We start from the raw sequence: 15,206 nt of genomic DNA, 5'->3' as shown, positions 1-15,206 counted from the left end.
ATTTCCTAATCGTGCAGTTTTGACTCCCTCCATCTCTAGAGACACACATAAATTCATACTTGAACACAGGATAGGTTTTAGTGATGGAGTACGGCCGAATAGATCTTCTCGTCCCCTGACCTGTGACCCGATGTTACCTAAGTTTTCCCCTCCTCTCATCTTACCACGACGTGGTGTTTCTGGAAATTCCACCACAGACATAAACGCAGCATTAAGCGTGATTTATGGTTCTGTGGAGGCTCCACAATGAGTTTTCACCATAGCCTGCATAAGTGGCCCGAAGTTTATACTTGTGCGTTGGTGTGTGCATCGATCTCTATCTTTAAGAGACTAGCAGGGCCGGCATGTGTGTGTGGTGGGGAGTGTGTGGTAGAGCGAGGGAGAGAGTGATGTGATTAGCTTTGGAGCAGTACCGACTCCAGAGTCATAGTGAGAGAAAAAAAAGTGTCTCCCCTGTTCTTTCTGACCACGTTGGGAAATCTGTAGCAGGAAAAGTTAACCCTCTCCTTGATTTCATGTTGTTTATGGAGAACCAGGAAATGAGTCGGGGGGAAATGTAACGCTACCAAGACACGGCCGAGAGACGTGCGTCGCGGCAACTTGTAGATATATTTTTTGTGTACGTCAGGCTACGGCATAGGGTCCATTGTAGGGTCCTGCATAGGGTCCGGCGTAGGGCCGGCGTGGCTCCACTCAGCGCTTCGCCCTGCCCAAGACGATTGTGATTGGTTTAGAGAAATGCCAATTAACCAGAGCACATTTTTCTCCCATCCCAGAATGTTGTGTGGACAAGCCAGACCCTCCTCCGCAGTGTTGTGGAGGAAGGTCTGGCAATGGGAGAGTATGTCGTCAGTGATGAGGTGCTTCACTCTGAACTGTCCCATCACATCTCAACATAAACACCTGCTTCTTCTGTCCTTTCCCTGCAGCTGCGAAGAGCCTTGTCCTCCAGGCAAACACGGCTCTCTGTGTGAACAGCGTTGCCCCTGTCAGAATGGCGGAACGTGCCATCACGTCACCGGAGAGTGCTCCTGTCCTGCCGGCTGGGTGGTACGACCTGCTCCACAGCCACAACATCATCAGCTAGTGTGCATGCCTATCTGAGTTCAACTAACAGAGACATCTTTATATTAAGCCCAAATCTGAGATCACCATGTTTGTGTTTGTTCTTTCATATCACAGTTTTTCCATGTCAAAAAAATCTGTTTTCTTCACAAAGTTACATGGTGTGAAATGAATTCACACCATGCTTGTGTTTAACATCAACAGGAGATGCTCATATTTACTCATGTAAGGGAAGAAGCAGTTCTGTCACCACTGCACCTTCTCAGACTCTATGAAATTGTACAGTTTGACAGAACCTTTGCATTATTATCAAACAGCAAGCAAACGATGGAAAAGGTGACAGCAGATTTTGAAAACACAATAACTTGCTTGTAGTTGAAGTAGCTTGTAAAATGAAATGGATATAATATTTAAAGCTGGCACTGAAAGCTTGGTCAGATTTTGTTTATATTCTCCTGCTCTGAATCAATAATTTTACTACTATACGAGTTTAAGACTACTAAAAGAATTTTCTAAAAAAACAAACAAACGTATTCCTCACACTAAGCTTATGAAAACCTACCATGTTGTTATCCGTACTGAAACTTAACTATTGGCACTTTTATCAAACCATTTAAAACGACACCCAGCTCTAGTTACAGTATAGGTTTCTGTTATTGTGAATGAACCCATGGTGCCTATTCCACACGTATAGTAGCTTGATTGCTTTGTTCCGATCCAGGGGCTAAAATAATACTGAATTGTTTTGAATTTATCCCTTGATTTGTTTGTGTTCACGCAGATGTTCAACAGTGGTCCAAAGCAAAGTTGTAAACAAATGCCATGTGAGAGCAAAGTGTTCTCTCATTGGTCAGAAATCTTACCGGAAGAATTTGCCTCAGGCCAGATTTCCCTCTTCTTTTTTCAACCCAAGTGCTCTTTGGTGACGTGGTTGATTACGTTACTGTTGATCATCTGTCCATCATCATATAAAGCCCGCCCTGACAATTTGATTGGTCCGAACAGCTCTGGTTGGAGCATAGTTGCTCCACAATGGATCAAGTGCAGACCGAACTTCCCAACCTCAAATGTTGTGGGCGGGGCTAAGTTTGGCTGGCATCCAGGCTAGTATACGCCCAAACAAAACAATCTTTAGGGATAAACGCTTCTGGTCTTGGAGCAACTGCTCCAAACGAGCCAGGAGTGAAAACACCCCCAGTGATTTTATTTTAAAATTCCCTGAGTGGGGCGCCTGGATAGCTCACCTGCTTGAGCGTGCGCCCATCTACAAAGTATCAGTCCTTACCGCAGCGGCCGCGGTTTCGGTTCAAACCTGCGGCCCTTTGCTGCATGTCATTCCCCCTCTCTCTCCCGTTTCACGTCTCAAGCTGTCCTGTCTAATAAAGGCCTAAAATGCCCCCCAATCTTTTTTTTTTTATTCACTGCGTAAAGTCAATTTAAGGTTATCAACCTGAGCAGAACATTTTAATGATAACAATCATTTCTACCAGATACATACAGATCACTCCTGTCATCTACTGTGACAAACTTCATTAATTCATAAAGCGTAATAACACGAGTCTGTCATTCCCACAGTAATACCTTTAAACACTTTGTATTCACATGTTTGATGTCATGTCGTCTTCCTCCTCAGGGTCCGGTGTGCGCACAGCCGTGTTCCTTTGGATCGTTCGGCATTAATTGCTCGCAGGAGTGCACGTGTCGCAACGGAGGCCTGTGTGACCACATCAGTGGCCAGTGTCAGTGCACTGCCGGCTACATCGGGGAGAGGTACAGTGTGACAGCGTGACCGCACCATTATATCAAAACTTTATTGGACGCCCTCGGGGAAATAAGCTGGTTGGAGCGGAAAATATTAGTAGAATTCAGCCGGGAGAAAGATAAATATGAGTGCACAGATTTGTAATAAACCGTAAATACAGAGGGGAAACCGATCACTTGGTGTCAATGTAAATATGTTAATAGGAAATACAGAGGAGGAGTATAAAACATTTATGTATGAAATGCAAAGCTTGACAGTACTTGAGATGTTACCAGCAGGCCTGACTGCTTCTTTAAATGCTGTTTGGTAATATGTGAAGTATTTTAATGTTGTGTTCACAATATGGAGTCACTTTGGTGTCAGATTGTGACATTTGCATTAAAATGATCCGCTGCTCTTCCTCAATATAACATGCTTTGTTCCCAAAGCACATCGACTGTCCCCCAGCCATCGTGGTTTCTATCATCAATTATTAATGTGACGTCATAAGATAAATATATAAACCAGCGTAAATACATCAATATACAATACACAATACAATCTTCTCTGTAAAATAGTTTCTGCAAACTACAACATTTGATCTTTAATGGATTAAAGTGTTCCGAGAAAAATAGAAATTAATGTTAAACCATAAATAAACATGAATATTGTTTCATTTCAACATTTCATCCCTTCTTTTTTATTTTTCAAGATAAAAAAGCAAATTCTATTGATTCAAGCCCTTTTGTTAAAAATACAGTATAACCAAAGACCATTGGAGATTACATTTATAAAAACTCCCACACTCTTTTCTCTTCATTTAAAATAATTGTTTGACTCATCCTGCACTCGCGGGCTCATAAATAAGTTTATCCGATCAGATGTGATTTTACTTAAAGCTATAGTGCGTAGTTTCTGTCGCCCCCCTGTGAGGAATTCTAAGTAAAAACAACATTGTCGGTGCGTCCACATGATACAAGCCTTCTGTGATCGCGCTTCACCAAAAGCCATTTGAAATGGTTTTTGTCTTTATTTCCTCCATCATCTCCGATACTGGCTATTAGTTGAAAAACACTCTGCAGCCCCCCCTCTTCTCTGGTCAGCTCTGTCTCCCTCCTCCTTCCACTCTCTCCGTCTTTCTCTCTCTTTCTCTCCCTCTCTCTCTCTCTCTCTCTACCTCCATTTATATCTCTCTCTCTCTCTCTCTCTCTCTCTCTCTCTCTCTCTCTCTCTCCTCCTTACACTCTCTCCATCTCTCTCTCTCTCTCTCTTTCTCTCACTGTCTTTCTCCATCTTTACTCTAAATTGAGCCAAATTACCTCCATTCATTTAGGCCCCAGACAGGTGAATTAGCCTACACAGAGTAATTCCTAGATTGAGTTCTCCTTCTCTCCGTCCACGTTCTAATGGAATAAGCCGAGATAAGAGACCTGAGGAAGTCGCCATGATTTAAACGTGACACAAAACAGAAATCCTCCCGGAGCCATTTTAATTGAGTGATTTGTCTATTTCTTAATGGTTTCAACGTGCAGACGTGTTGAGAATGATGCCGAGCCGTTGGCCTAACTAAGGCGTTACCTTAAAGAGCGGTGCTCATTATAAAGACCACTCAGGGTCTCGGTATAATGTTGTAGCCTGTTGACCCTACACTGGTGGGAGTGTACGTGATGGTCGAGTACATGTCATCTGTGGGGAGAAACTCCCGCACACTGTCTAACTTGCAAAAAATATTGAATGCAATAGTAGGCAACAGCCAATGCAATTGAATGCAATGGTTCTAGACAATCTTCAGGCAAATGGTGTTACATCCTGAGAATCCCTCTTTTATCGGAGGTGACTGCTTTTACTACACCAATCAACAACTTCCACATGAAATCAGGCATAAATGCATAACATTCATTCACATATACATTACTATCGATCAGTGTTTCTCAACGGGGGTGGTACAGCCCCCCAGGGGTCGTTCAGAGGATGACGGGGGACGCTGGAAGCAATATTGTGGAAAGGGGGGCGTTGAGGGTGCCTTTGGGGGGCGTTAGTTTTAAGGCGAGTTTACACCAAAGGTTCACAACAATACAAGTTTACACTTTAAACTACTTGCAAAAAACAGTGGTCTGCAACATTAAAAGCTCCTGCAACTGGACGAGACGGTGGATCATAACTCTTCTACTCTTTAATGTTTCTCTAGGCTTTGTGTGGTGCAGCTCCGTGCTGCAGCGTTACGAATCAGTCTTGCGGTGAACTTTATAGTCTGTATTAAACGTTAACATCATCATCTTTAATAAGTCTATGAACATAGCTGTCGAACATTTTTCATTCAATTATATGATTTTTTGATGATTTTGAACGTTTTTTTTATAATAGTAACATCAATAATAGGACTAATAACAACAATAATAATTTTCATAACAATAATAGGACCTAATCATTAATATTCAGGGCAATTAGCCTACATGTTATTTGATGGGGGGGGGGGGGTTAAGGGACCTGGATAATGGATAGGGGGGCGCTGGTCCCAAAAAGGTTGAGAACCACTGCTGTAGATAGACTTAAATACAACCCTCTCTATAGTAACAATAGTATATATCATACCAGAGCAATGTATAGTACATGGATGTTGATTTCTGTATAATGAATGCACTCAAAAAATGATATAAAACATTCATAGACAGACATATTTCCAAAACCTGCTTGTACCTTATCCATTAAATAGATAAATAGAGAGAAAAAATATCACAATTAAAACAACAAGAGCCCTCAACAAACAATAATGGGAGAATAAGGTTCTCTCTGCAAGAATAATAACCACTCTGTTTTTATGTATTTATTTTGTTCGCTGGCAGCAGAAGAATCATTGATAATTGTATAATTGTAAATGTGTGTTTACAGAATCGTTCAGCCCCAAACATTTTGAAAAAAAATACTTTGTTATTAGTTTGAGATTTGAGTACTTTTACATGCACTTTTGTGCTAAACCCGTTGACTGAAAGAAAATGGCCTGATGATGTCAGAGAATAACTGTTTCTCTGATTCTAGCAGGTGAAGTAAACTCAAAATCATTCCTTCATTTTGTTTTTTAGTTTTCCAAACTTTATATATTGTTATTGGGTTTCCAGACAAATGACAGATAACAGTGACTGAGTTTGAAAGCCTCTGAACACCCCCACACAGGTGATTTGAGTTATTCTGGCTGATCAGACCTCAGGTTGAAGTGGGCCGAAGCTTTCATGGGAATTCATGGAATCAGGAGAGACTTCATTGCAGATATGCAAGATTTCTTTGTAAGTTACATATGTAAAATATGAATTGTACATTGTACAGTTCACAAATGTCATAAACCAATAAAGCGTGTCTTATACTTCTGCGTAAAATCTACACTGTGGCTACGTACGTAGGTACGTGGAGACACGGACCTACACCGGACCCTACGCCGTAGCGTTAAATATGAAACCCACTCAACTTCTAGGCAAGACCCACACTATTATTGGCCAGGCGTCCATGCTTACACAAGGTAACGTAACCTGATTTGTTCAGGTCCTATCCCCTGACCAATCGGCTATCCTAACCTTAACCACTCAAGGTCAATGCCTAACCCCAACCAATCGGTCTGCTTAATAGGGCGGGACTTGCCTAGAAGTTAAGTGGGAGCCATAATAACGCTACGCCGTAGGCTGAAAATGTAACAACACGTCGCGGCAACGCACGTCGTGTCTTGGTAGCGTTGCATTTCCCCCCGACTCATTTCCTGGTTCTCCCTCTCCATTAACAACATGAAATCAAAGAGAGGGTTAACTTTTCCTGCTCCAGTGGTCAGAAAAAACAGGGGAGACACTTTGTTTCTCTCACTATGACTCGCCTTGAAGATTATCATCGTCACTCTCTCACTTCTCGCTCGCTCTACCACACACGCACACACAAGTATAAACTTCAGGCCACTTACGTAGGCTACGGAGAAAGCTCTGCGTGGAGCCTCCGCAGGACCATAAATCACGCTTAAAGGAGAAATCCGGCGCAAAATGAACCTAGGGGTTAATTACACATGAGTACTGAGTCGACCGTTCTCTGGGATTTGTTTTCATGCTAATCGAATGTGACCAGTTTTTGCCCAAACCGCTAATTAGCTTACAACGCTAGTCGTCGGGGCAGAGGGTAAAGTAAAAAGAAATCGCTAGTGGTTACTGGTTACACGGCGTTCGTCATTCGACTGGTCGTGACCAGTTTTCCCAAGATGGCGCCCACCTGTATACGTGAACGGTACAGTCTTTATAAACTATCTTTTTAATAAACTGTCTGTACACTTACAAAGTTCTCAATGCTTTGGTTTACATGTAGGGACCCTCATTATGCTACAGTTGAAGTGTAGTGTTATTTTGAGCCTTGTTAGTGGTATAGAAATAGCAATTTCTTTTTACTTTACCCAGTGCCCCGACGACTAGTGTTATAAGCTAATTAGCGGTTTGGGCTAAAACTGGTCACATTCGATTAGCATGAAAATTTTGCGCCAGATTTCTCCTTTAAGAATGATAAAGGTGTCATTTGTCCCTCCCTAACGGGTGCAACAAACCAGGAGGCTCAGGAAGATGTCATTCAATCAGTCTATACACAGCCACACAGTCCTGGGAAGAGGTCCAATCGGCTAGGATAACTGAAAACACCTGTGTGGGTGTTCAGGGCCTTTAAATGAGGCTTTAAATAACTACAAAACACAATATCAAAAAAGGAAAAGAAACAGCTTCTGTAAAAAAAAAAAAAAATACACACAAAAAAAACATAAAAAATTAAAAGTTAACAAAACCAGACTTAAAACAAACAAAGAAAGCAAAAAAAAAACTTGTCACCTATAACTATGGTTCCCAAAGTGGGGTCCAGGGACCTCCTAGAATCCCATGAAGGACCCCTGGGGGTCCCCGGACCCCACTTTGGGAACCACTGCTTTTGTTTCCTTTTTTATTTTTTTACAGGAGTTCTGTTTCTTTTCCTTTTTTAATATTATTTTTGTACAAAACAGAAAAAAGGGGAATCTTTTTTTTTTCACAAAAAAATTTCACTATACTTTCATCCATAAGTAACACAATGACAGAATGTATGACTATTTTGGTCACGGCTTTCTTCCACTTTCTGTAATAAAACAAATCTAAAAGCAAAAATCATATCAGATGGGGGTCCATGTTCTAATTTGTGTCAGTTTAGGGGTCCTTTTAGGCAAAGCCTGTTTAAGAAACAACCTTGCTCATTCGGCAAGTTTGACCAGAAACATTCCGATTTAGATGTCTGTAGTATGTAGATGTTCTACATGTCTCAACACTCCTCTGTTATTGTTTTTTTTACCAACCCAGATGCCAGGATGAATGCCCAGTTGGCACCTACGGGCCGCAGTGTGCCCACAAGTGTGACTGTCAGAACGGAGCCAAGTGCTACCACATCAACGGGGCCTGCCTGTGCAATGAGGGCTTCAAGGGCCCCAGCTGCCAGGACCGCTTCTGTCCAGCCGGCCTGTACGGACTCATCTGTGACCAATACTGCCCCTGCAAAACTGCAAACACACTCAGGTACTGAACTGTGGGTCAGTGATGCACAAAAAAACCTGCTACGCTTTTATACTCTGCAACACACTATGAATAGAGGAAGGCTGTGTTTGAATTACTGCTTGTTCAACCCTGAATTATTGATGTCTTTGCACCTGTGTGTACAGTTCTTGCTCTGCTAAATCATAATCTATAAAACTGTCCATTCGAGATCCTTTTGTGGATCTCTTAAATGTTAACCAAAAGAAGGTCCATGTGCAATTTCATAATTTTGCATTAGGGATGTTAATGATTAAGTGTTTAACCGTTGACCGACAATAATCATTTTTGAACGATTATTACTATCAGTTAAATGGGCACTATGACGTCACTTCTGTTGACGTTCCAAGTAAATTCAACTGACTAACTGTCACTAACCCGCACCCCTCCCCCAACCATCTTGTCGGTGATTGGCTGGAGTGGTTTGTTGTATTTTGGTGCCTATCCTGTGCCTCTAGTGTTTGTTTGACGTTTACGACCCCTGTGTTGTCTCCTGAGACCAGGCTTTTTCACGGTGTGTTCAGGGAGCAGCTAGCGGATCAAGGAGAGAGGCCTACGATTTGAGACAAAAATGATATTGCGCTGAAACCATGCAGGAACTCATAGTGCACCTTTAAACAGTTGAAAACCATTTTGTCAAAACAAGTAGGGCCGCAAATAACTAACTAATTATTTTCATTGTCGATTCATTTGTCTGTTATTTTCTCGATTGTTAGTTGTTTGGTCTCTAAAATGTCAGAAAATGGTGAAAACTGTGGATCAGTGTCTCCCGAAGCCCAAGATGACGTCCTCAAATGTCTTGTTTCGTCCACAACTCAAAGATATTCAGTTTACTGTCACAGAGGAGAGAAGAAACTAGAACATATTCACTTTTAAGAAACTGGAATCAGAGAATATCTGCTATTTTTCATAAGGAATGACTCAAAGCAATTAATCAATAATCAAAATAGTTGCCCATTAATTTAATAGTTGACAACTAGTTGATTAATCTTTGCAGCTCTAAAACACAAAAATAAAAAAGTTATTTAAAAAACTTCATTTAAAAATAGGCTATGCAATTTATTTCTTAACTGCTAGTTAATTTAGGTAGTCAAGTTTAAGTTTAAGCTCTTTTTTTTGCTAAGTTCGTGGCTCTCTGCTGGATGGCGCTCACAGCGGAGAGCTACGTGACACATGCCACTATATCGATGAGGAGTGGCGGGTTAAATCGGCCGTCCTACACAGAGAATGCCAGGCAGACACACAGCTGACTACCACGCAGGTGGAGACATGCTCAGGATAGATAGGATCTTCGCGGAGAGCTGCGGACACGTAAGCACTTCCAGGACAATGAATGGAACATCGTGGCCGCACACCCCGTATACACCTTTCTGCCGACACTGAGCGCTGAAGTACGTACCAGACCTTCCTCCACAGCACTGCAGGGGAGGGTCTGGCGAGTCCACACAGCATCACGGGATGGGAGAAAAACATGCTCTGGTTTATTGCCATTTCTTTAAACTCCACTGGAGGTTAAGGGCCTTGCTCAAGGGCACCTTAGTGGTGGTAATGAAGGAGGGACAAGCGCTGCTCTTTCACTTTCCCCACCCAGATTGTATCCTGTCGTTCTGGGGATTGAACCGACGGCCTCCCGATCACAAGTTCGCGTCTCTAACCTTTAGGCCGCTACTGCCCCCCAGTTTAGAACGCCAACACAAAGAAAGAGGAAGGTAATGGACATCCGGCCGAAATGAGAGACATCCGGCGGAATTTCTGTCGGCAACTGAACAATCCCGGAAGTGAAACGTCATGGATATAGACTAGGGCTATGTTTAGACGGAAACAAAGAGAAAGCGCAAAAGTGGCGTTGCGTTCTCACTTTTTATTCGACAATTCGACACGATTAGACAAGTGTTATGGGGGGGAATCTGCGTGCATATGGTGACGCAAAAGTGTGTGAAATGCAATCCACTAAGTCCGCGCGCCTGTGTAGAACCTTCCTTCTACTCGTCTCCCTCTCCTCCTCCTCCTCTCTCCCTCTTCTCTCCCTAGTAGCGCGAAGCGAACAACAAAAGCTGACAATTTTGCTACACACACACACACACACACACTCGCACAGTGCATTTTTACCCTTTAGACGGGAATGCGACGGTGGAGCGTTTTTAAGATTTCCACTCTGGTTGAACTTTTTTGCGTTTTTTAAGCCCCAAAAATGCCGTCGCTGTCTAAACGAAAGGCACATCTGATAACATATGTTGTCGTTTTCAACCGCGAGCGTATTCGTGTAAACAGGGCCTAGATAATAGTTCATGATCAGGTGACAAGGGTTGGCTATCGCTCAGAAAAAAACCCTCTAAATTAGCATGCCTACTTTTCATGCAGATAAAAATATGCACTTTACTTTGTAGACTGACTGACTTCTAATCTCTCGCCCTCTCAGCTGTCACCCTCTGTCCGGAGAGTGCACCTGTGCAGCAGGATGGGCCGGGCTTTACTGCAACGAGACCTGTCCGGCAGGTTACTACGGCGGGGGCTGCAGAGAGCCGTGCGCCTGTGCTAACGGAGCCGACTGCGACGGCATCACTGGAGCTTGTATGTGTGCCCCGGGGTATATAGTAAGTGCCGAAAACACAAACACAAAGCCGTGGTGATTCATATCTCACTTTGATAAAGCTTTCCAATTTGCTAAATCCTCCTAATCACATTACCGCTTCACATTAACATCAGGAGCTGCAGGTGTTTACGTGAGATTGGTTTTGAATACTTTAACCTCTCTGTTAATGTAAAGTAAACAGACCATTTAAATGATACAGTTTCTTTTTAAGTTGTCACAAGAAACTCCTGCTGGAGACAGTTTCACTGTCTTTTGGTTTTAAGAGAAACAATTTCTTTGAGTTGAACACGAGGCTTAATGAATTAACCAAACAGAAAACTTCTACATGGGTCCCAATGCTTAAAGCAGTGACCCCTCAGGGGGGCGGCAAAGATCACAGGAGATGCGCAAGTCTTTATCTGGTTTGAGGTTGAGGTAAAAAAAAAAATTGCACATGTTAAACAAATTATGATAATACGCTAGAATATATAATGTCTACAAAAGTCTGCATAAAAACTATATATTTTTGTTCTCGCTTAAAATTGTAGGCAGGCTACTTAGTAGGCCAAACCTCCAGGACCTCTTAACCTGGGACCCCTGCTGTCATCAGGTCAGCTGCTAGCTGCTAGCATCCTCATTTTTCCTGCCGCCACGGCATCACTATTTTATGAATGAAACATAGTGGAGAAACGTAAAAGTGCTGATAACTCCTCTGTATCAAAAAAGAAAGTAAGGCTCTATCTCGAGAGTTACCTCAACTTCGGTTTCAGAGGGGGGGCTCAGCTTTTCTTAGACATAAGTAAGGGGGGCGCCAAGGAAAAAAGGTTGGGAACCACTGGCTTAAAGGGTTAGTTCAGATGTTTGTTCAGTGTGGTTGTCTGACCTACTTCTCCATAGTCAGTGTGTTAGCTACAGTAGATGGCGGTCAGCACGCCCCCAGTTTGGAGAATCAGGCAGGAGTACCGACGTGGAAGCTAAGCTAATGTCCTGCTCTGGCCGGGGGCAGCAGCTAAACACCTTTAGACACCTAAAAACATCTATATCAGTTTAACCCTTGTGTTGTCTTCCCGTCGACCAACAAGCAACATTTTGTTTTTCTGGGTCAAAATTTAAAATTAAAACTTTTTGGTCAATGTTTTGGTCGTCTTTTTCGACACTTTTGTCGCATTCCCCCCCCGATGTTTTGGCACTTTTTTCAGCGTTTTTTTCCCCCACTTTTATCCAAGTTTTTTTTGGCACTTTTTCCGATGTTTTTGACAATTTTTTTCAACGTTCTTTTGTCATTTTTTTTTTTTCAAATGCCATAAAATTGAATACATCACCCAAATGCAATGAAAGTAGTGAACTGATAATTTACTTTACTTGTTGGATGGAACCATCCATGTTGTTGTTGTGTTTTTAACCCAAATTTGTGATATAGAAACTTTTTGAAAATGGGTCAAATTTGACCTGAGGACAACAGCAGGGTTAAGTGTACGCTATATTTAGAATATTTTCTGCGCTTTGCCTTGCTGTCAGACAGCCCTTTACGACGGGGAACTGAAGCCGTTATCTCTGCTCTCTTCAATGCCACCAGTCTCCGTTGACTTAATTTTACTTTGCAGAACACGGCATTTAATGCTCTACTGCTGCCTCCATCAGTGAATCTGTGACTTTGGTGTTTTAAAGGGTTAGGAACTAACAAAACCAATAAACTAACCGATGGAGACAGCGGTAGATCAGCAACTCAAATCAAATGATGTACTAATACATTGCAGCAGCTGCAGGTATACATAGCAAATATACTAATATATATATATATATATAGATACTTTATTGATCCCCAAGGTGAAATTCAAGGTCCCAGTAGCTTACAGACATCACACACAACATCCACATACATCATAACAGGATGTTAAAATAACAAATAAACAAATCCACATGAATAATATGGACAATAAAAGATACTGAATAAACTAAATGAAAATCACATGATGTACTAAGGGATGTATATACATCCCTTAGTACATTCATGTGGATTACAATCCACATGAATGTACTAGTGATGTACTAAGGGATGTATATACATCCCTTAGTACATTCATGTGGATTTTTCATTTAGTTTATTCAGTATCTTTTATTGTCCATATTATTGGACAATAATCAGTATCTTTTATTGTCCAAGTGTGCTGTTATTTTGACAGCCCTAATATATATATATATATATATATATATATATATATATATGTATATATATATATATATATTAGGGCTGTCAAAATAACGCGTTCATTTCGATTAATTAATCTGAGAAAAAATAACGCAGATTAATCCATTCCATATTGACGTTTGACCCGGAGCCGTTCTAGCCCCATTGGACTGTAAAATGAAGGAGGGAGACGAGAATGTTCTGCCTGGATCATTAATTGGAACATTTACTTGTAAAAATCTTCTTCCTGCCAACCCTGGCTACCGAAATCTGGTGCCACTGATATGTCTGCTCTTCTCTCTGATGCTCTGAAGACGATACAGGCAACACAAACACCGCTGCATGTGACGCTAGTTAACACTATACTAGACAGCAGCTAACGTTAGCCTACCGCTAGATAGTTAAAACTATACTCAACAGCAGCTAACGTTAGCCTACCGCTAGATAGTTAACACTATACTCAACAGCAGCTAACGTTAGCCTACCGCTAGCTAGTAGCTGGATTAAACACGGTTACAATGCTGACAGCTAACGCTAAACGGTGTAAAGTGTGACTGTGTTTTACTGTAGAGGATTCAACACCGGGATGTAACAATCTGCAGCTGCCGTCGGAGAAACAACACAGACGGTGTGTTCAATGAAACTGGTAAACTACAGCCTCGTGGTGCATTTGAAGTTATTGTAAATGTCCTTTTCCTATCTGGTTGTTGTTTTTGTCGTTCAACAGCAATTTACTAGTGAAATAAGTTATTGTTCTTGTTATACATTATTATTAAATCATTTAATTTTGACCATATGGCCTTAGCAATAAACAAGCCGTTCTTTAATGTCACCAACTGTTGTTTAGTACCCTTTTTTTTTCTTTTCTTTTTTTACTTTCTTAAAACGTATCGGTTCAGGCACCGTTAATTATGTATGTGATTAATTTAGATTAATTAATCACAGAGTATGTAATTAATTAGATTACATTTTTTAATCGATTGACAGCCCTAATATATATATATATATATATATATATATATATATATATATATATATATATATATATATATTAGGGCTGTCAATCGATTAAAAAATGTAATCTAATTAATATATATATATATATATATATATATATATATATTTATATATATATATATACATGGGAAAAAGTAACTACATTTACATACTGTGAATCGTTTTTTTAATCGAAAAATCATTATTGAATCGAATCGTGAGCCTAAAAAATCCGAATCGAATCGTGACATTTTCCCGACTCGTACACCCCTTATGTGTATATATATATATATATATATATATATATATATATATATATATATGTAATCAATAACAAATCAGTTTTATAAATATGTAAGTACATTAAAACAATATTTTAGCAAACAAATAAGTCTATTGTTTAGTTTTTTTCTGATACTGGTGCTAAAATAATACTTTTAAAACGGTGCCTAAACCGATACTTCAAAAGATCACAGAACGAGGGTCAGCGACATTTATGAACGGCTTGTCTATTGCTACGGCCATGTGGTCTAAATTTAATGATTTATTAAAAATGTGATAACAATAACTTGTAACAACTCGGCAACGTCTGTGTTAAGGACTGCTTAACGACACTACTTGTGCCTCCACCACACCATTAAATCTGCATTATATCCCGAAACAACATCTAAATTGCTGTATATTCGTCCAGAAGTTTAGTAGCTTTGTTCAGGTGCCTGCTTCAGTTGAGGTTCTGGCCAGCCAACATGTGAAAATGATGTGTGAATAATGTGTGCCGGCATGTTTGCAGCAGCAGCAGGTGCAGAACATGCTCTATAACCTGCTGAGGTTCATTTATCAGGTGCTGTTGACTCTGCAGGTTTAGTCATAGAGTTCTTGTATATGTCCTGTAATGGAGAAAGGCTACTGCAGCTGCAAACCCCATGATATAGGTCAGCCTGAAGGAGAAAGAGAGTGCGTCGATGTCAGGGCAGGGTTGTGTATGTAAGCAGTAAAAAGAGTGTTGGCGAAAGTAGATTCACTTTATCTCATACTTTGGGCCCTATCTTGCACCCGGCGCAGCGCGGCACAAAGCCTGGC

General features: G+C 41.0%; 1 protein-coding gene across 1 annotated transcript in view; it reads left to right on the top strand.

The window, feature by feature from the left end:
* Window positions 1–15,206, top strand: part of LOC144521068 (uncharacterized) — a 140,969-nt gene that overhangs the window by 67,970 nt on the left and 57,793 nt on the right. Inside the window, exons 6-9 of the mRNA XM_078255338.1 lie at window positions 930–1,050; window positions 2,699–2,835; window positions 8,143–8,355; window positions 10,790–10,964. Of these exons, the coding sequence (XP_078111464.1) occupies window positions 930–1,050; window positions 2,699–2,835; window positions 8,143–8,355; window positions 10,790–10,964 (646 nt within the window). The remainder of the gene's footprint in view (window positions 1–929; window positions 1,051–2,698; window positions 2,836–8,142; window positions 8,356–10,789; window positions 10,965–15,206) is intronic.

Source organism: Sander vitreus, chromosome 1 (genome assembly GCF_031162955.1).
Source record: "Sander vitreus isolate 19-12246 chromosome 1, sanVit1, whole genome shotgun sequence".
NCBI lineage: Eukaryota > Metazoa > Chordata > Actinopteri > Perciformes > Percidae > Sander > Sander vitreus.
Note: the sequence above shows the minus strand (reverse complement) of the source record. Positions and strands in the feature narration are given on the sequence as shown.